At 39.8% G+C, this 27,997-nt stretch overlaps 1 protein-coding gene across 4 annotated transcripts in view; it reads right to left on the bottom strand.

Annotated features, from left to right (window-relative positions):
• SLC25A13 (solute carrier family 25 member 13) overlaps positions 1 to 27,997 on the bottom strand; it is a 203,628-nt gene that overhangs the window by 87,605 nt on the left and 88,026 nt on the right. For 3 of the 4 annotated variants that reach the window (XM_036863127.1, XM_036863129.1, XM_036863128.1), the window contains 2 exons: positions 24,707 to 24,822; positions 2,852 to 2,991 (listed from right to left, as the gene is read on the bottom strand). In XM_036863127.1, coding sequence (XP_036719022.1) covers positions 2,852 to 2,991; positions 24,707 to 24,822 — 256 coding nt within the window. Of the gene's footprint in view, positions 1 to 2,851; positions 2,992 to 24,240; positions 24,321 to 24,706; positions 24,823 to 27,997 lie in introns of those variants that run through there. The other variant, XM_036863130.1, reaches the window with a different exon arrangement.

Genomic DNA, 27,997 nt, shown 5'->3' on the forward strand with positions numbered 1-27,997 from the left:
TTTAAATGAAGGGAAAAAAAACTGACCTTGCAGAGAATTGCACTGCTCACCAGGCACAAACACGTGCACATACATAAGCACAGGTTAACACACAAGAGTGTGAGGCTGATACCTTCTAGGCCCTTCAGTGGGATTGACCGGTGTTTTCGACAACAGGCTCCTTGAGGTCACAAGCACCGTGAAGTTGACCCTACGGCTGGCTGCTCCTCTTCATCCTCAGGTGACAGGCAAGTGGCATGCACGGTGGCAGTTCTTTCACGAACTTGGCGCCAGACAGGGAGCTGGTGCCTGTGTTTCTGAGCTCTGCCCCACAGCAGAAAGGCGGGCACATGCTTGATAAAGCAAGAGCCCCAAACATAGGAGATTACGTTTACTTACATCTTTAAGAAGGTCCCTGTATCCAGAAAAGAGCCCCAAAGAACAAAGTATTTGAAGTTGAGGTCTGAGGCTCTACCTTCATTCAGAAAAGACTTCAAAGGAAGCAAAGGAAGCATTTGAATGGGGGCAGTGGGACAGTGACCCAATGGTAGACACCAAAACTGGCATTTCATCGGCATTCATAGCAAGTCTACCATGATACATCCATTAATTCCTTTATATCTGGGCCTGGAGTGGGACACAACAGCAAAGCCCTAATTACCTACCAAGACCATTTTAATCTAGTAAAAGTTTAGCACTTGCATTCTGGCTACAAAGTCAAAATCGTCCCACGTAGGACACTGAGGGATGAGTGTATTCACCAGTATAGAACAGAGTCCAATACAAGTGAATGTCCCACAAGCTGCAGCGCTGGAAACCTAATCAGTAATCCCTGAGTCATCTCATCTTTGCCTCTGGCTTGTCCATATCTTGAGGAAGGCCTAGAAGCAGCTGAGTGGATTACAGCTGACTCAATTCGGCATAATTGATATTTGCTTAAAGGGAAACCCGATCATCCTTACTACTGCTAACATCCCATTAAGACTAAAAGTTAATTAGGCTGTGTTCCATAAAGTCAATTGGAGGCATTTGTCTCAATAGCATTATTGTAATTATTCCTCATCAAAATGAATACCACCTCCTACTGCGCGTGATGTCTTGTATAAACAACAGCACAAACCTAACAACTCACATTCCATTCTTCACCTGAGTTATTTAAGCAGGTTTATGTTTATATAGAACTGCAAATGGAAATTCATAGACATTAACACATTTTAAAATAAATACAAAGGCATGTTTAAGACATCTTGTTTTTTAAGTTTTCAAAGACTGGGAAAATAAAAGCAAACTACAAAGCGTGACAAATTTTAGATATCATAATGATACCAGTGAAAGTCAAAAAGAGAAGCACCTATTAAAGTCAACCTATTACATACACTGTGCCTACGAATGGAGACCACAAAATGCTGAGTGAAGAGCACACGGCACGGTGCACGTGTGCCCCTGTACCCTCCACCTCCGCCGCCCCACAGCTGTGCTTCCAACCACTCCTCAGAAGACTCTGGCAAGGTCACAGGCACGTGAAGGAAGCAGGGCCACCAAGATACCTACTGCTGATGTTACTAACAACAAAGAAGAGAAGGTGTTTAGGGTAGGCGGATGGGGGAGGGCGGAGCCCAAATAGGCAAAGGAGATTAAGAGCTATAAACCTACAGTAATAAAACAAAGAAGCCACGAGGATGTCATACACAACATTAGGAATACGGTCAATATTGTAATAACTTTGTATGGGGACAGATGGTTACCAGACTTATCATGGTGAACATGTCAGAATGTATGCAAATGTCAAACCACTATAGAGTACACCTAAAACTAACATAATATTGTATATCAACTACATTTCAATTTTTAAAAAAAAGAAGAAAAAGATGGTTTCCTTGGCAAATTTTCCTCAAGACCCACGACTTACACACAGCAAACTAATTCCCTTAAACAAGTCTTTAAAATATTATATTTAATAAAATAAAATTGTTAGAGAAACAAAACAAACGCATAAAAATCTGAAAGAAAGAGTGGTTTATCACATAGACCTATACATTATCTAGATATTGATCTCTAGTGACTAAACAATATCCGAATCAACAGTCTTAAAATTATGCTTCAGGAGGAAAACTAAACTGTGATCATATTTTGTTACTAGCCTTCTGTTAGTATCATCAGTGGCCTAGTGAAATTATCACGAAGCAGGGAGTGAAGAGAGGAAGTCAGGAGGGACTGGGCCAGGGGTGTCCCAGAAATGCAGATAACTCCCACAGAGCTGAACCCCGGATACGGACAGCTAAGTGCTCTGAATAGTGATTCTCAAACTTGGCAACACAACAGAAGTGCCTGAAAAGCTTTAAATACCCCAAGGCCCAAGCAGTCCCTCCCTGCTCTCCATCACACACACATACAAAATCTAATCTCTAGAGGTGGGGGACCCAAACAACAATAGTTTTTAAAAATCCCCAGGTGATTCCAATATGCAGTCAAGGTCTAGATCCAGTGTCTTGTCTATAAAAAGGCCTCAGGTGAAATGATTCTATGGTTAGATGCTGATGATGACACCTGGCCATTTCCCAAGGGAAAACAAAACATTGGTAAGTAGTGGTGGAACCACTCATAAGCCAAGAGTTCAGGTTCTGATTTTGCCCCTCCTGATTTATGTGACCTTTCAGCAAATCACTTGATTTCCTGGGTCCTCAATGTGTATTCCATTTAAGTAGGAACGGGTTCTGCAGAGTCTGTAAGAGTCTATTCAATCCTATAGTTTCTACATACTAATAAAGAAATACTTCCAAATGGATGGTTTGGCCAGGGTTAGCAAATGTGCATCAAGATCCTAGTTTTACTTATTCACTCTTTTTTAACTTTTTATAAGGGCTAGACCCACCAGTAAAAACTGAGTGAATTCCGCATATGTCAGGTGTCTTTTTCTTTCTTTTCCAAAGTGTAGTTGCACAAATTCTGAATCCCAGTTAAATGGAATATGTTGATGAATTGTGGTCTGTTCAAAAACTTGCTTAACGTCCTCTGAAAAGAGAAAAGGAAAGGTTGATTAAAACAAAGCAAATCGGGTTCTTCCTTATAAAACCTGTTACTAAATGGATATTGCTACTTTCTTTGTAGAAAAAGTAACTCAACTTTAAAAACACAGATTATAAAATCATGGCAGAAATAGAACTGGGAGTCTCATGAAGTCAAAGTTAATAATGCCATCCAATAAAATAAAAGGAAATAATCAAGAAGTCACACACACACAAAAGGCCCTAAAAGGTAGTCACAAAACAAAGTAATAAGCTAAATCTCATATCATCATCTGTTTTGTTTCAACAAATATTATTTTCTAGGCACAGGGGATATAATTCAATCTTTAGTGGCAGGAAACACACTTATACATACAGAAACACATAGAACACTATACAAGTCTTAAATATATAGTCCTCTTTAACAAGCTATTAAAATGTTTTTGAGGATTTAGAAATCAGTTAGATATAAATCTTGAAGCATATATTCAACAGCACTAAGACTCTATTTAAGCTTTAAAAAGTTCCACTGTTCATCAGGCCACACTTAAAAGGTAATGGGAAGAAGAGCCAACAGCCCAATCCTTTAACTTTATCCTGCACACTCTGGCTTAACAGAAGTTCTCAAATGGTCCAAATAATCCCATTTTAAGATGGGCTACCAAATGTACTGTAGTATTGATTCTTCCCCTCTTTTTAGCCTCTACCACAAAACTGTAAGAGGACTGACAGAGAACAGAAAACAACATGAAAAACCTTACTTTTCTAAAGCTTCACGTTTTTATTTACTAGTCTCCCCGCCTCCCAACATGAGTGTATGTTTGGAAGGTAAAGGGTCACAAATTATATTAATGAATTTGTCCTGGCCTTCACATCTTTAAATATATCTACCAAACCTGCTCACTTTTATGAGCAAACTGTGCCTGCTACCTTGTTTTTTTCCCTTTGCAACTATTTAAAAAAAGAAGTAAATTCTTTAATACTCTAAAGGGTGCCAAAAACCTTGGCACGTGTTTCCACTGTTTCCCCCAAATTTCCTGCTTCCATCCACCCTTACACTCACAAGTTTTTATTCCATGCTTTTAAAGTTTCCAGAAATTTTAAAAGTCTTGCCATGAAGAAACAGTAGTGCTGCCATCAGTATAAGATTGGGTGTGTATCTGCACGGAGAAGGCAGTAAAAAATCAGAATTATGCCATGCATAAATTTTATAAAAGATGGCAGAAAACCTCAGGCTGGCCCTGATAAGGACAATAAAATAAGAAGTTTTTAAGTGTAACCCTCAATTTCTTTGAATTTATTCTGTCTTCTCCACTTTTAGGAAAAAAGAGAAAAAAAAGAGAGAGAGGACATAAGAAAAATGAAGTGAATCAAGAATTGAGGATCTGAGTGGGGGGTGATGAATGAAATGAACTAAGTAGGAGGAGACTCTGCAAGTTTCTTTTTGGCTCCAAAACCTCTGAGAAGGAATTACCGAACTGAAAGTCAAATTACTTGGGTTCAAATTCTACTACTAATAGTAGCTAAAATTTCTTAGGCACTTACCATGTGCCAGGTATTATTCTAGTGGCTATATGTGATGGAATAGATATTAACCTAGATAATCTGTAGTTCCTTTCCCATTCTAAATTTTTATGCCTCTGTATGAAGCAGGCCCAGGATAGATTCAAGGAAGGCCCACAATCTTCTAATCAAGACTAGTAAATGATCTAATGAGAAATGATGTTCAAATGACAAAGATGTGACCAAAAGACAAAAAAAACCCACAATTTTTTACTCTATAAAAAAACGTTTATATACTATAATAAAATTTTAGAGAAATATACAAGCAAAAATGACTTTGTGGCCATTCTTCTGCCAAGCTGGTGAAATAAAGATTCCTCTCTGCCAAGCATTCTGGTAAAATAACTTTTCAATGCAATAATCATGGGATAGCTGTCAAAAATGAGGTCCTTCCTTTTCTTGACCTCTCCTTCAACGTCCTATAGAAAGTAACAGAAGGTATTAACCCAATATTGGAGACATGGGTGGATGGAAGTTTAAGTAAAAGTCATAAAGAAATGATGACTCTGGAGAACAAAAAGTCCAACACTGGAAATCTTGATGAAGTTAGTGATAGAGCTGGAAAGACAGAAGTTCATGATGAAAGTTTGGTATGTTGTAATAGAAGACTTCAGAGGTGACAGGACATGAGATCTACATGCTGTGTTGCGTTTATATGTTGAAGTCATAGCCCCTAGGACCTTAAATATGACTATTTTTTGGAGATAAGTTCTTCAAAGAGATAAGTTAAAATGAGGTCGTGGTGGGGGGGTGGCCTAATGTCATATGACTGCCATGCTTATAAGAAAAGTAGATTAGGACACAGACATGCACAGAGGAAAACCATGTGAAGACATAAGGAGAAGACTGTCATTTACAAGCCAAGGAGAGAGGTCTCAAAAGACACCAATCCTGCCAACACCTTGATCTTGGACTTCTCGCCTCCAGAACTGTAAGATAATTCATTTCTGTCGTTTAAGCCACCCAGTCTGTGGCACTTTGTTATGGCAACCTCAGCAAACTATTACAATGAGCAACAGGAACTCCCACAGCAGTGATGAGGAAGTTACCCAAAAAGACCCTCCATATCTCCTGCTACCACCGTAAGCAAGATGACAGACATTTACAAAAGCAGGCATGTTATAAAAAGGGTGTGTCAGCTGGATATTCAAATCAATTAAATGTAGTGAAAATGTGTTTTAGGCTAAATTTATGCAAATTACATGTATTAATACAAAGAAAAGTAACAGAAGGTATTAACCCAATATTGGCATATAAAGCTAAGGCATTTATTATCTATTTGAATATTTATATGGTATAAAACTATAAATATATATAATAAATTTAGGTTACTCAAAACTTAGTAAATGAATTTAAAATGTGACTGACTCTAACCAACAATCTTATTTTTCCTATAATTAACTATCATTCACTGCTTACTAGAGCTCTGACTTGAATTCAAAACTGTGAACTTTGAACCTTAAGTCTAGAGCTTTCTCCACTATTCCATGAGAGCTTGTCTCTCTTATGCAAATGCCTGCCTGAAGTATTGAAATCTAGTCCCCCTGAAGTATAGAGCTATATGTGATCTCTAAAACATGTTTCAACTCTACAAACTGTCAATCCTACAGACCTGCACTACTGATGTGTTTTTAAAAAGATATCTCTATATAGTATTGTATAGGTATGCAGATAGGTCTGTGTGAGTATACACATTAATTATACATCTTTTCTTTCTACATAGATCATTAGCACCTTGAGAACAAAGGCCATATTTTTCACATCTGCTTCTCCCCTTGTGCCTGCACAATGGTGGGCATAGAGCAACTATTCACTAACTTGTGGCTGAACTTAAATGAGGAAGAAAAGGTTTACAATAGTGCACCAGGTTCAGGACAGTGGTATTAACCCTTTGAGGCACTACAGTTTCCACCCTACTGAAAAGCCATTTCACCAATCATTTCCTAAGATTTCAGTGAAGTGCAAAGAATTGTCAGTCTTCCTTATTTAAGTCTCCAGCCCCAGGTCTAGGCTGATTCAAGTGAACTAAAGAATCTGCATTTTAATTAGCATCCCGGGTTTTTCTAATTCAAGGGTCCAGAACCTCATTTTGAAAAACGTTGTCCTAAAGAGTTATAGAAGGGTTTTTAAACTCCCCATTGAAACAAACAAAAAAATATGAAAGGAAGGAGGTAGGAAAGATTCTCCAGACTAGCTAATGTAATGCAGCAAGTGTACACACAGGCCACTTGTAGACCCAAGGGGACATGCAAGTTGTACAATCCAGTGACTGACATTCACTTCATGGCCTATGTGACCAGTACTCCCTGGAGTTGGACAGTTTACAAACTACACGACCCTGAGAATGGGGTCCATTTTCAGTTCTCAGCTGTTCTAACACACTGGCCACTGTAAGAATGCCAGTCCTTAGTTAGCCAGCACATCTGGGAGCACTGTATCAGGTCCTGCGGGAAGTAGAAGGGCAGGAGAAGACACGGTGCTGAATCCAAGTCTAATCCACAAGAAATAACTAAACAACACATCAAAACAGTATACTGGATTAAGTGCTAAACAGCAACAGTCCTCTTGGCAAGGAAACGGAAGTTTAAGGAAGGATGCATTTACAACAGTGGGAGAAAAAAAAGCTTTCTGGAGAAGGTAAAACTTGATCTGGGTCCTAAAGGCCGTGGAGGATTTATTCAGATGAATCTGTGAGGGAGTTTTTCAGTAAAGAGCAACAGCATGAAGAAGGGTTCATTTCTTTTGAAGTGAATTAAGGGTCCAATCAAAACATATTGGACCAAAGCCACTGAGACAGGACAGATCCTGGTCTAGGCACTTACAGATGTTGGCATCACCTGCCAGCAGCAAATATTATTTTCAAACCCTAAGGACTTGATGCTACATTTGTGGTGAAGAAAAGGTTGCTACGGGAAGAACAGCTGGTCATGGAATTCTGCAGAAAAAAAAGACCTGGAGTTTTTTACCACTTGATACAACCTTTACAAAATTTATTTTTCACTCTCCTAACTTACCTAACAGAGGCTTGTGTACTCAAATATCATAAGATTACCAAGTCATTATAATTGGACAAATCAAATGATATGAGCATTATTATTATGGATAAAGAGGAAAACTACCAATATTTCTATAGTCATTTTCAAGGCTAATAAACTCTTTTAAGAAATTAAAATATTAAATTTTGTCACTCTGGAAAACCTACATTTTTTCTCTGAAAATATTTTAGAGATTCATAAGTCTTTGAACACTTCATCTTGCTCCAAGAAGTCATTGTGGGGAACTGATTTCCTGAAATGCTTGGCCTCAACTTTTTCCTGTACGTTCATGAAAACAAACATCTCTAAGCCCAATAGTCACAATGGGTTCTGGAACGTCCCCCCTCACTTTGGAAGACACTGTAATATCATCTCAGGTTAATATTCTCTTCTCCTTTTAGGAGGCTCAAATAGCTTTCTCACTTAACATTTGATTGTTTTAAGATTGAGAGGTAAGAGTACTCCTTCCATCATATAGCTGGAAAATCAGAAACTAAAAACCAAAGTGATTTTCAAAACTGCTCTGTACTCTCGCTTTCATGGAAAATTCCATGAGCTTTACCATAAAAGACTCTAGGAGTCGATCGTAGGGTCATCCTATCACTAAACCTTTACCATTCCCTGAGCTTTCCAAACTTAACTTCCTAACTTGCAGTACTGGAGAGGAAAGAGAAAAATGTTTTACGCTTTTTGGTCCCTTGGTTCCGTGAAATAAATAAATTAATAAATTAATAAATACGACTATAATTCATAACGCACCTGCTGATGGCTTTCAAATAAGCATCACTTGGCAGATTTATTACTAACTTAAAAAAATTAGAAGGTCTCTCCTAGTCTAAAGCACAAGGTCTTAAAATCTTACCCCCAGGTTGAGGTCATATAGGCAAAGAAGCAAAACTGAATTAGCAATGAAATATAAATGAAGCACTAGATATATATTTTGGATATTTAAAATCATAGTTTTCTTAGCTCAGCCACTCCTCCTGAAAGTAAAAACAAATTAGAGTGCTTATCTCAAAGTATAATCATTGTTATTTCAATATGTGCCAAACAAACTATGTTTGGAAGGTCTATAGTTCCCATAATATCACCAAATAATGGTGATAGTATTTAAAGCAAGACTTCACCAAATAAGCTCAAAAAACCTTTGGGTTTATTTTTTGGGACTTTGCTTTCTCCACAAATGTTTCTAGGCTGAAAGTCTGCTGCACTTTTTTTTTAAGAATATAAAAAGATAATTACAAAGTGGTAATCATTTCTTACCTAAATATAGCCTCAAAAAGTCAACTTATTTCCCCCAATAAGTTTCCCAGGCTACACAGTATGGTTGTAGTGGAAAGAGTTGTGATTTTTAAAAGCTGGGTCATAGATGACATGATCTTGTGTATTCAAGGTCCTAAGGAATCCACTTAAAAACCATTAGAACTAATAAGTCCAGCACTGTTGAAGGATACAAGATCAATATACAAAAATCAACTGTATCTCTACATACTGGAAATAAGCAACCCAAAAATGAAATTAAGAAAGCAATTCAATTTACAATAGCCTCAAAAAGAATAAAATACTTAGGAAAAAATTTAACAAAAGACATGCAAAACCTGTACTCTAAAAACTATAAAACACTGTTGAAAGAAATTAAAGAAGATTTAAATAAATGCAAAGACATTCCATGTTCATAGATGGGAGGTCTTAATACTGTTAAGATGGTAATACTCCCCAAAGTGATACACAGATTCAGTGTAATCCCTATCAAAATTCCAGCTGGTGTCTTTGCAGAAATTGACAAGCAGACGTTAAAATTCATATGGAAATTCTAGGGACCCAGAATAACCAAACCAATCTCGAGAAAGAAGAACAAAGTTGAATTTCAAATTTACCTCAAAGCTACAGTAATCAAGACTGTGTGGTACTGGCATAAAGACAGACATATAAGACAAATGGAATAGAACTGAGAGTAAAGAAATAAACCCTTACATTTAAGGTCAGTTAATTTTCAACAAGGGTGACAATTCAATAGGGAAAGATTAGTCTTTTCAAGAAATGGTGCTGGGACAACCATGCAAAAGAAGTAAGGTGGGAACCTACCTCACACCACATACAAAAACTAACTCAAAAATGGAGCAAAGATCTAAATATAAGAGCTAAAACTGAAGCTTTTAAAGGAAAACGTAGGCATAAATCTTTACGACTCTGGATTGGAAAATAGTTTCTTAGATATAGTATCAAAAACACAAGCAACCAAGGACAATAATATATAAATTGGACATCTTCAAAACTGAAAACTTTTGTACTCCAAAGGATACCATCGACAAAGTGAAAAGACAGCCTACAGAATGGGAGAAAAGTTTTGCGAATCACATATCTGGTAAACAACTCTAGAATATATAAAGAACTGTTGCAACTCAATAATAAAAAGACAATTCATCTAATTTTTAAAATGGGCAAAGGATTTGAACAGACATTTTTCCAAAGACAAAATGGCCAATAAGCACATGACAAGATGTTCTAATCATTAGCCTTTAAGGAAATGCAAATCAAACGAGATATCACAATAAGATACCAGTTTACCCCCACAAGTAGCAAATGTTGGTGAGGATGTGAAGAAATCCGAAACCCTCATACGCTGCTTGTGGGAATGTAAAAATGGTGCAGTCACTTTGGAAGAGTTTGGTAGTTCTTCAAAAAGTTAAACATAGTTACCATGTGACCCAGCAATTCCACTCATAGGTATATATCCAAGAGAAATGAAAACATATGTTCACATAAAAACTTGTACACAAATGTTCATAGCAGCAGTATTCACAATAGCCAAAAACTGGAAACAACCAGAATATCCATTAACTGAAGGATGGATAAACAATATGTGGTATATCTATAACAATGTGACATCCTCAATAAAAGGAATACAGTACTATTACATGCTACAACATGGATGAACCTTGAAAACATTATACTAAGAAGCTAGTCATGAAAGACCATGATGTTGTATGTTGTATGATGTACCATGTTGTATGATGAATCATACAATCATGTTGTATGATTCCATGTATATGAAATGTCCAGAATAGGCAAATCCAGAGAGACAGAAAGTAGATTAGTGGTTGTTTAGGACTGGAGGGGCTGGGGAAAATGGGAGTGGGGAGTGAGGATTGCTAAGGTACGGGGTTTCTTGTTGGGGTGATGAAAATATTCTAAAACTGATGATGGTTGCACAAATATGTGAACAGATGAAAAAACATTGCATCATACACTTTAAATGGGTGCATTATATCTAAATAAAGCTGTGTTTTAAAAAAAACCTGGAACCCTCAAATCTGCTTCCTACTAATGAGTGATATTAGGCAAATTACTTACTCTGACTCCATTCTCTCAATGTGTAAAATGGGAGTAAAATAACTCGAGGGTTGTAGCCAAGTGTGCCCAGTACAATGTTCTAAACATAGTAGGTGACCATTAAAATGGTAAAATTCCAAAATCTAAAGTCTTAATTATAATGAAGATTGTTATCTGGGCACCAAATATTTACAAAAGATACAAAAAAAAAAAAAAAATCAGGCACAGTGTGATTGGAAATATCATAGTTTATACATGTCTCAAAAAGCAATAATTTTCCTCAAATACTTAAAATCATCCTCTTTTAGCTCATATATTAAAATTTTGAATGAAAAGTGATAAAAAACTAAGTAATTTTCCATTATGTTTCTGAAAGTATGAAATTAAGAAAGATTAAGAACCACCACTCTTTGCTTTGAAGATCTTTCAGATACTAGAAATATTTAATTGGCAAATTACTTGCACATGCCATTAAGTGGTTAGATTGAATTTGTTTTTACAAATTCTATGGCCTCTTATTCCTTAACCTCCACCACACTATAATCTGAAATCATCGAGGTCTTCACTTATGCAAATTTTTACTTTCTGTGTTTTTGTTTCCATACAGAATAACTAAATTAATGCACTTTAATTTCCAAAAGATTCACTCTTTGAAGCTGCAAATCAAGGAAAACAAGTTTCCCATTAAAATAAAAAAGGTTCATCAAGCTACATTATTTCAAACACTGAACCACAATCTCTCTCTCATGGATCCTAAAAATTTCATTAATACAATAAACACAAAAAGGATGTTTCAGTTAAACCCGAAAGTAATCCATCCCTCTCAGAGGCAAAGGGAGAGTTGCTGAACAGTGCCCTTTACTTCTCGGCAGCTTCACTGGGGTGCTTTTTCTAATGTGGGCTAAATCCTCAAAGAAAGTTGTGGTTTCGTTCGAAGGGAAATAATATTTCATCCTGCTGATATGGTTAACAACAGCTTATATGGCCATCGTCTTTTAAGCAGGGAGCACAAGACAAATTGTTGAATTCGGAAGTTAAATAGCATAATGGAGTAAGTGGATACAGACCTATCTCTACTGCCACATGCGCCAATATCAAGGTTTGCCATTTCAAACCCTTTTGACAAGTGCCTTTTTCTATTAATCACAGTTAAGGGTCTGAAGAGGAAAGAAGTATTCTGCCTACAATTCAGACTTGCTCAAGGAAGTTCTAGGGGGAAAATGGGTGCCATTAAAACAGAGTAAGTACAGAATAAGTACTTCACACACTCAGCTCTTCTCATTAAATTGAGATCTCTATAAGCCCCTGTAAACTTTGTATTATTATTACTATCATTCTGAACATGCGGGTACAGTGGTGATAAGTATCTTTCAAAAAATGAGCACACACGCAGACAAAGCGCTTGCGTACACACACACAGTCAAGCTGAGCTGAATATTATTTCGAAGTCATATATGGTGATGGTACATGTAGAAATTAGGGCTAACTTAAACCTCTTCCAGTTCTGTACGTAGAGAGGGATGGGACTACCCTGATATGAGGTCACGTGGCATTCTAGAACAGAGTGTCACCCGTCTAGTAGTGCTGGAAGACAAAGTTGTGGTTCCTACGAAACTAGTCACCGTCCCCTCTCTGTGCCTGTTTCCACATCCATGAAATAAAGCCATAAATGACACCAGCCGTTGTTCAACTGCAGTGTGAAACGCATTCCCTTGGAGAGCTTGTTCAAAACACATTCCCAAGCCCCACGCCCAAATACTCTGATTCAGCAGATTTGCGATGGACCCAGGGAGCCCGCAGTTGTCATGAACACCCCTCCCACGCTATTACAACGAGAACTCGTGCTCTGCCTTATTGATAAGAATCCTTCCTATTCTAAAGCCTAATGGATCTATAAATCCTCAAGATTAATTCACTGTTTAAGTCATCATAGTGAATGCTGGTTAACAATGAAAAATGTTAAAGGCTACCAGCTATTTAGCATTTGATATTAATCTTCTATCACATGCACTATCTAAATCAAACAGCAAGAGAGGCCAACTGAGATGTTTTCAATCTATCTGCCAGAAAAAAGTTACTTTCAATTGGACAGAATAAATCATTAGCAGTCTTTCATAAAATCAAAAGTAGGTCAGTTAAAATGGTGTTTGGAGGTCTACAGCACACTGTGGTCACTCTCCAGATGTGTAAGCTTGCTTTAATCATCTGTTGTGTTAATTATTGTTAACTTTCCTTACCACTAGAGAGGAACACACCAAAAGACTCCAACTCTTTGGAATTTTTAAAGCAGTACAAAGAATCCTAATTCATTCCCTAAATGCAAGTATAATATCTCTATTGTTTAAAACACCGATTTCCTAAGCTAGTTTCCTTAGACGGATGTTATCAAAAATAATTTTCTTGCAAAAGCATTAACATACATTTAACTCTACTTAAATGCTCAAGAGCAAATGTACTACAAATGTACACCCACAGTGATCCCTTATTAGTATTAAACTGTTTTATTTCAATTAAAATGTCTAACTATCCACCCCCAACATATACCTAAACTGTAATTTTCTCTGAGAACTTCCAATACATTCTTGATTTTGTTTCCTTTATCAACCTATCAGAGCAAAAACAGCCTTGCAACTGTTGGAAGAAATCAGTCATTAGCAGCAAGATTACAGCAAATTTTCCAAATTAGAAAAACAATATTTTTATCTCCTCTTATACTGAAAGAATAATGGTATAATGTTACTATTTTTAAGTGAGCAGTACAGTTTAAAATAGTCAAATTCTCCCAGTGCTCCAAGTTTTAGGATTTACCGTTAGCTTTCTGTTCTCCATACCTTCTTTCCTATTCACAAGTTCTCTTCTCCCTTCATCTTACACACACACACACACACACACACACCCCCCCCAGGTGCAGACATCCCCTGATTCGGCCTCTCCATACCGACAGTCTTCTAAAGAACGCTTAACCTTCAGGCGGTGGTTAACTAAGGAGTGGCTTCACATGGTTATTGTGATATTCTCTCCAACTGACATTCCTCCACCTTCTCAACAGGACTTTTTTCCCCCCTCCCTATTTTTAAAATGGGGTGATGAAGTAGCAAAAAGTACAATATTTTAGCCATTTGAGCATAGATGATTCTCAAATTATCCCACCAACTGGAAGTGCTCTCTGATACCACTATCTTTCAAAATTGAAGCCATTATGGTCAATCGTGCAAATCCGTATTTAGCTTTTCGTAAGTAGTGGATTTTTGACCCAATGAACTGGAACAGCTTCTGCACAGTCTCTAGGATCTCATACAAGACACTCAGTCCCTGGGCACGCCACAATCCTCATCAATATTGAGGTTATTTCCTCTCAAAACTCACACTGCTCTTATTCAATATTCTCATTCGTTATTGGAATGTGTCTTAAGAAAATATACGTGGGTCCCCCAAAAATATGAAATAAAATCTACTATCGGGTAATAACGTCCTCTCGCCAAAATAACTTGTTGTTTTTGTGAAACATCAAAATCAGAATGAATATTAACAAAGAACTTTGCTCAAATAATTGCTCCTTCTGACTCTCAGAACCATTTTCCCCTCAGTTATCATTTTGAATATTTCATTTTCCAAGTGTCTTTACAAAGGTAATAATAAATGACCTTCTTTGCAGTGAGCTTTAAAAAATTATGGCTAAAGTTTTGTCCTCTTCTAGTCCAATACCTGCATTCCTCTAGTTTTTTACATTTATTATTAAATTTGAGTGTCTACCTTCAAAACTTATCTGCGTACTTTTAGCTCTCATCATTTTCTGCAACTTGAATCAGAATGACTGAAGGGGGTTGTTTCCACATAGTTCCTCGTGTCATCTAGCCTGTTCGTTTTCCCAGAGCATTCCAATTCACTTTCATCACAGCAGGTGTTCCTGCACAAAATCCAACTGTGAACCCAGGAAGGGCCCCTCCAAACACCAACATACACGTCAAAGAATTAACTAGAGAAGGACATTAGAAATCGCTTCGGTAGTTCTGTGGATTCTGTTTACGTCTCACACACAAAAGAAAGGTAGGTTCTGTTCAAATAGTTTGACAAAGTTAATTTACTTTTTCTGCAGGACTTCTCAGAGCCTTCGTAGACTAAAACTTTGGGGCCTTATGACTGTCTAATAGGAGAATCCTCTCTTACACAACGTTAACAAGGAGACACCACTTTAAAGTATCCAAACTCACAATATCACTCAATAGTTAAGATTAAAGGACAAGAGGCCACAGCAGCTTATAATACAAAATCAATACTGTGCTCGTTTCTTTTGGATTCCAGGCCAACTGACAGAGCTGAAGCAGCAAGGCAGCCAAGTCTCCCAGTGTAGCTCAGGGCAAAGACTATTTTACAATTGAAGTTTTTAAACAGCAATGCTGGAAAAGTCTTAAATAAGATATATGTCTACTCATTCAGCTGTCCCTCTTTAAAAAGCAGTTCCTATCTTTTGGCAGGACTCCTTTCAGACTTGCTAAAGGCAAATGCTCATTTAGACAAAACACAACTAACAACTGTGGCCATTCATGGACTTCCTAACACTTATCTAGAACCAGAGAGTTGAGAATCCCTGTTGCTAGAGTTCAATGAAAAACTGCAGGCGGACACACACACACACACACACCACCACCACCACGATAATGAAACTGGGTGCATACTAAGAATGGAAATTTTACAACTGCATATAAAACATTTCATGAAATTTTGTTGAAGAGTAATGAAAGAGATAAGTCAAAGGAAAAGAAAAACATGTGATGGCATTAAGCAAATAAAAATTTTACATTTCAACTTGAGGAAGTATTCCGGGATACAACATACCCTGAATTTTCAGAAGGTCAATTGTGACTTACACTAGACAAAGGTAAGATTCAGGTCCTCCACTACTATTGAGTTAGGCTATTACTGGCGCCTACTGCAGATACAACTACTGAAGAAATATTCATAAACAGGAATAGTTAATGTTAAATTAGCATCATGAAAAAACCAATCACTGGTGAGCGCACTAAATATATCAGATTAACAGTTTCACTAAATACACACACACACACACACACACACACACACACACATTCTTAAAATTCCTAACAATAATGCTTTGCTTTCCCAGCATCAACAAATAAGAAACTTGGGAAAATGAAAGTGTTGGAAAACCACCCTGTACCAACTTGCTCAGAGGGCAAGTAAGTACTTTCAAACCCTGACTTTCAGTTCTTCCACTCACAAAATGGGAGTGATCATCCACTTGCCTGTTTCACAGCGGTATGGGGAGCTTACACGAGGATCACAGACACGTCTGCCTCCGGCTTTGCCCCACTCCAACCAATGCAACAAAACCCACCTTTTCCAAGCATCATTCGGATCCTGTCCCTGTCCTCTCAACAACCCTGCAGGACTCCCAATTGCCTCTCCTATCAAATTAAAACTCCTGCTTAGAGGGCTGTGGTGGGTGCACCATCACATGGGGCCCTGGCTCCCAGCACCCACATTTCAATCAAGGGTCTCCTCTACTATCCTCAATCTGCACAAAGGCCAACTCTCCTTCCCCTCCCACCACTCTGTAATTCCCCCTCCACTCAAAATTCTGCTCACATCAAAAGATAAAGCCTCCTGGGTAAAGCCCACGACAAGTGCATTTCAACAAATTCCTTGGACGTCTCTGTAACCGAGGCAACTTTCTACATGTACTGAGAACTCTAATCCAGGTACAGTCTTCCTTATAATTACCTTCCAGTACGGTCATATAAACAAAATCTTAATTCATTAGTGTATTGTTCTTTACTTCTTCATGAAAAATTATTAAATCCCTCTAACGTCTGATACAGACTGAAACCACAAAGGATGAATCGGCACCTATCTAGATTACAAAGGCAGGCCGTCCTCACAGAGCACAGCCATCACCAGAGGGAGGCAGTGTGGCACAGTGAGTAACGCTTGGCCGTCCTCTGGCTGCTACCTTGGCTCCACCACAGGCAACTCCAGGACCACAGACAAGTTACTTAACCTCCCCAAGGCCATTTCCTCATCAGAAAAATGAGGATTAGAATAGTACAGACCGCCTAGGTTCTGAGGGTTAAATAATCAATTACATATAAAGCACTTAGCTCAGGGCGAGTTCATAGTAAGTGATCAATAAACTTCAAGATTAAAATGACAGTTATATCCCTTCTCTCAAGAGATTATGTAAAACCACATGTCATTGGAACAGAACAAACTCAGTAGCTACTACTGGGTCTCTCTTCTTTCCTTTGATCTCCTTTTTACCACAGTCAGTCAGGAGCCAAGTCATATAGGATTCATCCTCTGCAACGGCCCTGGTGGGGTCCAGTCCAGGCCTGCATTACCCCTGCCTAGACTGTCGAAGCACCTCTCAAGTGACCATCACCTCCAGACCCTGTAGCTCCATCTCCTCCTGCAATACACAGCCTGTATCACGTCACCTTGGTGCAAAGACTCCTCCAGGTCTGCTTGGATAGCTTCTAACCCTCCTCTCTACCTAGCCTGCTTTACCTTGTAGATAGAGAATATATAGTATGATGTCATGTTCTATTTGCTTACTGTCTCTCTCCCTAAAACATCTGATCAGGATTTTTTAGTCTTGCCACTGCTGTATCTCCAGTCCTACAACATAGTAAGCATTCAACAGACACCCCTATCTTTACTTATTCCTCTAACTCACTCATCCAGTTAAATGGCTTCAAACACTATCTATTTGCTGCTAACTACCAAATTTCTATCTCCCAAATTCCACACTCAGATCTCTAAGTGCCTGTTTGACATCTTCACTTAAATATCCAAAGGCATAAACTAACACATCCAAAAGTGAGCTCCTGTTCTTTCTCCCACCATCCCCAAGCCTGCAGCCCTCCAAGTTATCAGTTGATAACTCCACCCTTCCAGTTGATCTGGCCAGAGTTTAGAATCTTTCTTGCCTCTTCTCTCTTTCACAGGCCACATCCAACCTATCAGAGAACCCTATTGATTCTCTCTTCAATATATCCCTAACTTCACTCCCGCCCAAGCCACCATGATGTTGAATTACTGCAATAGCTTCCTAACTGTTCTCTCTCTTCCTGCTCTTGCCCTTCTATAATTTATTCTCAACCAACAGCCAGAATGATGCTAAAATATAAACCAGATCATGACACTCTCCTGCTAAAAAAAAAAAAAACAAAAAAAACCCCTGCAATGGTTTCCCAGTTCACTTACCATCAAAGTCAAGTCCTAACCTTGGCCTACAGGGCCTTCCTTGATCAGATCCATTACTTCTCTGAGTTTCTCTCCTACCAGGACCCCCTGCCTCACTCAATTCACATGAGTCCTCCTTGCTGTTCCTCAAATGTGCCAAGAACACTCCAGCCTACCAACCTGGGCAAAGGCTATTCCTTTCACCTGGGACAGTCTCTTCCCCTCCTTCTTCCTTATTCTATATGATCAATTGCCTTACTTCTTTCAAATTTGTGTTCAAAAGTCACTTTCTCAATGAAGCTAACCAAACCATATTAGACACAAAGAAGAGAACCTTCTTTGTTTCATAGCTCATTACAAATACCCAAATATCACCACAACCTACCCATTCTACTAAGTGTCTTAATCCCCAGTCTTATCATCAACTTGTGTATGTTCCTGTTAATACTCTGGTGGAAGGGTCAGCAAACTATGTTCCACTGGCCACCAGCTGTCTTTGCAAATTAAGTTTTATTGGAACATAGCCACATGCATCCATAGGAACAGCAGAGTTGAGTAGTTGTGACAGAGATCCTATGGCCCACAAAGCCCAAAATATTTACTCTTTGGCGCTTTACAGAAGAAGTTTGCTGTCCCTGATCTAGAAACCGTGCTCCGCAACAAGAGAAGCCAACTCATTGAGAAGCCCGCGCACCTCAACGAAGAGTAGCCCCGCTTGCTACAACTAGAGAAAGCCCATGCACAGCAACGAAGACCCAACACAGCCAAAAATAAAAAAATAAAGAAATAAATCTATTTATTAAAAAAAAAAGCACTACCAATAAAAGAAAATGCTGGTAATTTGTACCACATTAAAATTGAGAACTTATATTCCTCAGGACTCCATGAAGTGAGTAAAAGTGCAAGTCACAGAGTAAAAACATCAGGAAATATATAACCCACAAAGCCCCTGTATCTAGAAAACAGACACATACTAAAAAGGATACTCAAATGGCCAATAAACAGTTTTTTAAAAGTTGTACAACCCATAAGTAATGAGAAAAATGCAAATTAAAGCCACAGCGTGAGATATCGCTAAAATGAAAGTAACTGATGATAGCAAGTGTTTGCAAAGAAGTAAAATAACTAGAACTCTCATACACTGATGGTATGAATGTAAACTGGTACAACCACTTCGGAAAACTGTTTGGTAAGATCTACGGAAAGCTAAATATATACATTTTCTAAGACCCAGCAATTTTTTTTTTTCTTAATTTATTTTATTTATTTTTGGCTGTGTTGGGTCTTTGTTGCTGTGCACATGGGCTTTCTCTAGTTGCAGTGAGCGGGGGCTACTCTTCCTTGTGGTGCGCGGGCTTCTCATTGTGGTGGCTTCTCTTGTTGCGGAGCACGGGCTCTAGGCATGTGGGCTTCAGTAGTTGAAGCACACTGGCTCAGCAGTTGTGGCTCACGGGCTCTAGAGCGCAGGCTCACTAGTTGTGGTACATGGGCTTAGTTGCTCCGCGTCATGCGGGATCTTCCCGGACCAGGGCTCGAACCCATGTCCCCTGCATTGGCAGGTGGATTCTTAACCACTTCGTCACCAGGGAAGCTCTCTACGACCCAGCAATTCTACTCCTAGAAATGCCTACACGTATGCACACCCCAAAATACATAAAAGAATGTTCAAAGTGTATTTGTAGCAATCAAAACTGGAAATGTGCAAATGTCTATCAACTGTAGAATGAGGAAACGTATTAGGGTAAAGTTATGCAATGGAATACTACACAGCAAAGAAAAAGAACAAAATAAAAATACACATAGCAAAAACATGGATGAATCTCACAAATAAAATTTGAGCAAAAGAAGTGAGAATGAAAGAATAAATCCTCTATCACTCCATTTTTTTTTAAAAGAGCTATTCTTTTTTTTTTTTAATTAATTAATTTTTTTTTTGGTTGTGTTGGGTCTTCGTTTCTGTGCGAGGGCTTTCTCTAGTTGCGGCAAGCGGGGGCCACTCTTCATCGCGGTGCGCGGGCCTCTCACTATCGTGGCCTCTCTTGTTGTGGAGCACAGGCTCCAGACGCGCAGGTTCAGTAGTTGTGGCTCACAGGCCTAGTTGCTCCGCGGCATGTGGGATCTTCCCAGACCAGGGCTCGAACCCGTGTCCCCTGCATTGGCAGGCAGATTCTCAACCACTGCGCCACCAGGGAAGCCCACTCCATTTTTATTAAGTTTAAAAGCAAGCAAAATCAATTGGTGGTGATAAATATCCCTTGCTACCATTGGAACAGTAACTGGGAAGAGACCTACTGAGTGTTGGTACCATTCTCTTTCTGATCTGGATGGTGGTAAAACAAGTATGTACACTGTGCAAAGTCATCAAAATGTACACTTAGGATTCGTGCATCCTTCTGCATGTATGCTCTACTTCAATAAAGTACACTTGAAAAAATTAAGAGTAAAAAATCACTATCATATAAAATAGGCTAAAAATGCAAATGAAAAGATTTAGAACAAAATACTTTTTTCTCCAGTCACACAGAATTGTAAATTGTTAAGTAGAATTTTCTACTTATACTGATATCATGTTATACACCTGTTGGCATCATAAAATGCACTTACAAATATCGGGTATCAAAATAAGAAAACATGGTGAGAACAAGAATAGTGGAGATAAGTTTTCCCTCAAAGGAAACAGGAGAACTTAATGAACTAGATATCAAAGGAACAAAATTGGCCTCATCAAGATCTTTTCATTGTAGCAAACACAGGGAGTGATCTGGACATGAAAATACGGTAAACATAAACAAGGCCTCAGAGAACACGGGGCAAGGCTTCACTGAAATGCGACACAGAAACGCTCCATCTGATTTTTGTTTAGTGTGTATCAGAATCAGCATTAGTGGGAGCATTAACACTGCCGGCTTGTTGACAAATACTGGTGCTTACTGGGCTTAGACCTAGAAGCCCTGCTTCAAATGAGCTCTTCTGTGGAAACCTAATATGTAAACAGATAAAGAGTGTAACTGCTCTCCTCTGGATGAAGTGCAAAGCCGGGAGACATGGGGGATCTGAGGCCACTTGCCAGCCTTCCCTGCAACCCATGGGAAGGCCCCAGATGACCCACTGTTTAGTGCAAAAGCAGTGCTCACCCCGTGACCACAGCTGACCATGCCAACCTGGAAGGTTAAAAAAGGAGCCCTTCCTCTCTCGCCACTCCATGCCTACTCCTCCCAAAGATGCACACTCAGGAGGGCAACCTTCTGATATACAAAAGGGTCTCTCTTGAGTGAAGGATTTACAGGGAGCTGAGGAGGCAATCAGAGCAAGGAGTGCCACTGTGTGTCTCTCAAACAGCTTCATATGGACGAACAGCCAGGGCACAGATCTGGATTCCCTTATAATACTGTGGGCTATGAGACCAGGATTGACTAGGTAAGTCCACTTTTCTGCCCAACTCCATTTTTTTTTTTTTTTTTTTTTAAGATTTTAATTGCCCTGGAAATTACTTTTTTTTTTTTTTAAAGTAATTTATTTATTTATTTATTAGCTACTTTTTTTATATTTATTTATGTATTTATTTTTGGCTGTGCTGGGTCTTCGGTTCGTGCGAGGGCTTTCTCTAGTTGCGGCAAGTGGGGGCCACTCTTCATCGCGGTGCGGGGACCGCTCTTCATCGCGGTGCGCGGGCCTTTCACTATCGCGGCCCCTCCCGTTGCGGGGCACAGGCTCCAGACGCGCAGGCTCAGTAGTTGTGGCTCACGGGCCCAGCCGCTCCGTGGCATGTGGGATCTTCCCAGACCAGGGCTCGAACCCGCGTCCCCCGCATTAGCAGGCAGACTCTCAACCATTGCGCCACCAGGGAAGCCCCCCAACTCCATTTTTTAAAAAATTTCTTCAACCCCATTACAAGTTGCCTGAAAAACGTACCTATTTGTTAGCTTCTTCTAAAGGTACCTGCTGACAAAACACTCCTAAGGCTGCCACACCTCCCGTATGATTGTGTTCACTTGGCAAAAGCCTGCTGTACACAGCACTCAACTCCACTGAATGACTCTACCCGACCTCATGAAAAATGTTAAGTCAGCTATTATTTTGCAATTTGATGGTCATTTGAGTATCTTCTTTGTACTACGCATAGCTCTTTCAGTTTAATCCTAAATGGGGATTAATAGCTCAGAAAAGCCCAGGCTACATTTTATTACACCCACAGGGCGAGGACGCCATTGGCTCATCATAAACAGATACAGGACATACCCTGTTTGTGTTTTGTGAGACAGGCAGATTCTGGAACAAATTACCTGCAGAAGGCAGGGTAGCGGGAGATGGGCTATGCACTCTTCCACCACAGTCATGTGCAACTGAGGACAGAAGCAGAATTGTAGCCCCCTGGAAGCCCCAATTTCTTACGCGCTCTCGTATGTCTTCAGAGATGGGACATTGTTCAACACAGCACAGAGAGTAAGCGAAATTCCCAGCTACCTGGCCAGTGGTTAAACTTCAAGTTAAAATAAAGGGCTTCTCAAGGATCAAAAAAAAAAAGAAGAAAAAGAAAATCCTCCTTTGTTCTCTCACATTATTTCTTTTAGTAATATTATTTTTATAAAGGCCTTTGTTTTCCACATGGCCCGTTTATGTGCAATAGTCCTGGAAGGTAGGTTATTACCCTGATTTTGTAGATAAGGAAAATAAGGCTTAGAAATCGGAAGTGACTTGTCCATCAACAAACAGCTAGTGAGAAGCAGAAACAGTTGTCATGCCACGTTCTTTCTACAATTCACAGATGACTCCCATCTCCCACATTCTGCTGCTTTACCTGTTCTTTTCTCCTAATCACACTACCACACACACAGCCCTCCCAGCACGGGCAAAGCCTCTTGCTTCTTTCCTCCGCCAGGCCAGTGGTGTCCTGGTGGCAACATCAGCCCCGCCACTTCATGCCCATGGACGGAAGACTGATCGGAGTCGGGAAAACGCCGGAAGTCCGTTCCTCAGCCCCCCATCTCCAATCCAGCTCTCTTCCAGCCCTCCCTCCAGATTTGCTGCAGAAAGGAGGAAGACGAGAGAGCGAGCACACCTGTGCTGAACTCACGCAAACTTACAGGTTCCCCTCGTTGTTCACCCCGAGGAAACGTAATCATAACGTTCTCACCAAACTGACTTCCACTGGGTAAATCAACACCACCATGAGCTAGCTGCTCATTTATTATTTGGAGATTTTAATGGGAACATTTTTATTGGTGTTCCATTGAAAAGTTGTGGCTAGAGGAACTGGGTGATGGAAGAGGAAAAAAACTAAAATTATTCTAGGGATTTTTAAATATTAAATAATCCTCATGAAGTGTTAACGGAAAGCATCTGCGCTTCTAGAGTACATGAAACAAAACCTGGTAAATGTATGTGTTTTTGCCTCTGCCCTGGCTGATCTAGCCTTAAATAACTGTCATGTCAAATGAACGTGGAGGAATGGGTGGGGGAGGAGGAAGGCTGCCTTACCTATACTTTATGTAGTTTTTATCTTCATTTCTGATAAGGAAAATAAAGACCTGAAAGGATAATTAACTTGACTCAGAGACAAAAGTGGCAGAGCTGGGAGGAGCTAAGTCTCTCCAATTCCAAAACCATCCAGAACAGATGGTGCTCTATTACACCAACTGTATTTCCCCCATCTGTACATTCCTCATGACGTACAAGTAAGACAAGACCAAGAAGTCTGAATAAATTAGAGACAAGGAACAAAGACATTTAAAATGGGTGCATTACCCACTTCCCCTGAATGCACAATCTGTGTGCCCCAAAAGGGCTCCAAAATTCTCCACGGCAATGCTTCCTACACCAGGTTCACAGGCACAGACAACATATGCTGGACACTGCACAGTCCGAGGGAAATGTGGTGTCTTCTGCACAATGTATCTTCAGTAACCAGTTTATTTTTAAAAAAGAACGTACCACTGCCCCACCACGTCCTGGTTTTCCCTTTCTCCTAATGCTTAGGAGACTTCAGGGTTTTCTGCAGCTTGGCAGCTGAGCCCCATGAAGATGGTGCTGCTCCCCAAATAAAGGCGGGGGCAGCACAGCGGACACTGCCAGCCCAGCCAGAGGGGAACGTGTTATTTAGAAGAATAGGGTTCTCCACGTACTGCTCCAAATTACCATCTCGCGCGCTGCCTCTGGACTCAAGCTACTCCATGAGGACAAGGTAAGGACACAAGGTACTGGGAACATGAATCCCTTCTGTTCTCAGGCACTTTATTAACGTCTTCATTCTAACCATGGAAAGCACTACTGACTGTGAAGGGAATGAAGTGCACGGTCAAATCCTGTCTGCCTCTCACCTTCTACGACCCTGTGACTCAGTCGTGCTCCATCCTCCCTCGCCTTACAACTAAAACAGAGCATCAAAACTACTAAGCCAGAAACTTAATTTTTCACGAAGGGAGACATTTTTTTCAAGAACTGTAGCCTCAAAACACTGAGATATCTTTGTTAAAAGGGACAGGCTAACTTCTTAAAACCATTTCCATACACTTCATTCTTGGGAAAGAAACCCAAACCGCTCACACAGGTCTGCACTTCCTTAGGTGTGCACACACACACACCCCTTACCAAAAGTAACTTCTCCTTTGCCAGCTTTGTCAAACAGCTGGAAGGCCACCACGAACAAAGCATCTGGGGCACACAGGACAGATTCAAATGCCACAAATTCTTGAAAGGATATTAATCTGCAACACAAAACAAGCACAAAGCATAAAGTCAGTAGCTTGTGGAAGGCAAAAGCATACACAAATATACACTAAGGGAAAAAATAAAACGTCACTGTCAAAAGATAAAATTCAAACCTAAAAACATGTATAAACACTTAGCATTTCCTTTTACATAGAGTGGACTGAAATAACACACAGAATCTAAAAGACACAACAGATTTGAGGATATGGTGACACATTAAATGCATTACAATTTCAAATGTAACTTTTATCCAACATATCACTTTTGTTTCAGGCATGTTGTTAGATTCTAAAAATAAAGCTTAGACACTTTAGATTAATATATGGTTGTTAACAACAAAATAGACCAGCTCAGTCATTCATTAATACCTTCCTACACCATGTAAAAATGGTTCACAAAGATTCATTCATTACTGATATCCACTGACCACATGAGGATTGAACTGGAGGATGATATTGGGGTGGGGGATAGAATACAGATAAACTGGCCATGAAATGTGACCCCAAGGCACTTTTAGTCTGGTAAGACAGATAACACTAGTCTAGAATACTATACAGGAAAGACAAATCATAAGACAGGAACCAAGATGATGATAACAGAATTTTGGTAGGAAACCAAAGAAAGCTTTGTGGCAGAGATGGAATGTGAGCTGGGTCTCGAAAAATTAGTGAAATTCAGGTATGCAGTAATGGGCATAGAAAGGGGGTCACCTTAGGTAGGGGAAATGCCTGCAGAAAGGCAGGTGCAAGAAAGCTAGGGAGTGTGCAAGGAAAATGTGAGGAACTAATTTTATCTGGACAGAAAAGTACATAAGAGAACACTGTGAAATGAGATCAGAGGTTCAGAGATGCAAGTTTCTGAGCAAGGTCATGATACGATCACGTCTATCCATTAGGAGGAACAGAACAGGCCACAGATGCTTTGACTTCCAAGGAGTAAATAAATCCACAAAGGCTGTCTTAGAACTAAGTTTTTTCCCCTATTTTGTATTTTAAATGTACAAATATTTCAATGATACATTGGGATAGTCCAAGTCTCGAGGATACAGAAGGAGAAAGAAAACAGACGTGCTTTCCCATGTTTCACAGAACACTTAATTACCTCTAAAATCTTATAGAGAGAACACATTTTTATACAAAGTAAGTGCTACAACGTTAACTTAGCTATTTCCCAGAATGTCACCTGATTATAATAATGCCACAAAGAAAGGAAAACTCTGGTGTGTTCATTACACTGTCTCTATGTCATTCACCATCCAAAAACACATCCTTCCGAACGCAGGGGAACATTCAGGAACAGCACGTATTACAGAAGAACACTTGCCCAGAACATTTTCTCCTCGACTACAGAGTCTGTCTCACTGAGAATCTTGTGTGTGTGAGCAGGACCAGGGGCAGGTGGGGATGGCAAGGGAAACACATTTGAGTGGAAGGTTCCCGGCTGGCCTCAAAGAGCTGACAGCCTGCTGGGGGAAGGAGAGGTAGTCATGTGCATATAACCCCGCCAGAACGCGAGCTGAGTATCAAAAGTAAAAGAAGAAATAAAGCATCAAGGGGCAGAGAGGAGAAGTGATTTATTCTGCCTTAAGGAATAAATAAATAAATAATAAATTAAGGAATAAATTTAAGGAAATTAAGGAATGCTCCATGAAGCTGTGGCATTCAAAGAAAAAATTTTAAAGCTGAAAAGATCTTAGAGATCATCTCCTTCCACCTCCTCATTTTACTTTTGAGAAAACTATTAGAAGTTAGGGCTTGTGCACGGTGAAACAATTGGCTTCTGGCATTTTGGCCTGAAAACCAAGTGTCCTGGTTCCCATTTGACTGAGACAGAATTCCAATCGGTATGGGAGGATGGAGAGAAGAGAGAAGGGTAGGGGGAGGACGATCTACACCGAGGAAAGAACTAAGTACAGAGGGGTGTGCTGTATTTAGAGAAGGACAAAGGTGTTACTGACCCTGCATCTAACGGTCCTGCCGAGTAAAAGAGTGGTTGAGCTATCATGCCAGCCACCTGTAAAGGCCTTTAAAGGACAGTTACAGAATCCTGACCTTTTTATTTTTGCAGGCAGTGAGAAGTCACTGGAGGTTTTTAGGGTTAATAAATAGCAGGTTCATATCTTTATTTTAGAAAAGGAACTGCTGTGGAAGATGAATTTAACAGAGGAAAGACGAGATGTGGGGAGACAGCCTGACAGCTAGAGACAGCAGGGGTCTAAACCAGAGCTGAAGCACTAAGATTGGAGAAAGGGGAAAAGTGGAGAAATACAACTGAGGCAGGAATGACAAAACGTGGTAGCAATTGGAGGTCAGAGGCTGAGAGCCACAAAAGAGTTACTCCAAGACTTCTAACTTAGGTAACTGAGTGGGATGATGATACCACCACCAAAGATAAAGAATAAAAAAGGAAAAGGAGGGAATTGTGAGAGAGTAAGACCAATTCTAACTGTGTTAAATTGGAGATACCCGTGGAACAGTGAAGTATGGTATCCAGCAGGAAACCAAAAGGACTAGTGTGGACCTCAGGAGAAGGGTGAATATGGGTTGAACTATGTCCCCCCAAAATTCACGTTGAAGTCCTAACCTCAGAATGCAATCGTTGCAAATGTAATCGGTTAAGATGAGGTCCTACTGGAGTAGGGTTGGCACCCAATCCAAAATGACTAGAGTCCTTATAAAAAGGGGAAATCTGGACCCAGACATGCACACGGGGAGAGTGCCACATGAAGATGAAGGCAGAGATCAGGGTGATGCTTCTACAAACCCAGGAATGCCAAAGATTGCCAGCAAACCACCCGAATGAAGCTAGGGGAGAAGCATGGAACAGGCCCTCAGAAGGAAGCAACCTTGCTAACACCTTGGTCTCAGCCTCTGGAACTGTGAGACAATAAAATTCTTTTCTTTTTTTTTTTTCTTTGAGCCACCTAGTTTGTGGTGCTTTGTTATGACAGCCCTAGCAAACTAATATTAATACATAGGCCAAGATTGGAAACACAGAACTAGGAGTTTTTAAACAAAGGCTACTTAAAGCTGTGAATGAAACTGCCCAGAAGCATTTCACTTAGGGATGCATGCTCGCCCAGCTCCAGACCACTGAAGCAGCAGCACAGAGGAGAAATGTGTTTCTGACTGTCTGCTTTCTTCTCGCCACCACTCCTCACACCCCAGGACC

This window comes from Balaenoptera musculus, chromosome 9, assembly GCF_009873245.2.
Source record: "Balaenoptera musculus isolate JJ_BM4_2016_0621 chromosome 9, mBalMus1.pri.v3, whole genome shotgun sequence".
NCBI lineage: Eukaryota > Metazoa > Chordata > Mammalia > Artiodactyla > Balaenopteridae > Balaenoptera > Balaenoptera musculus.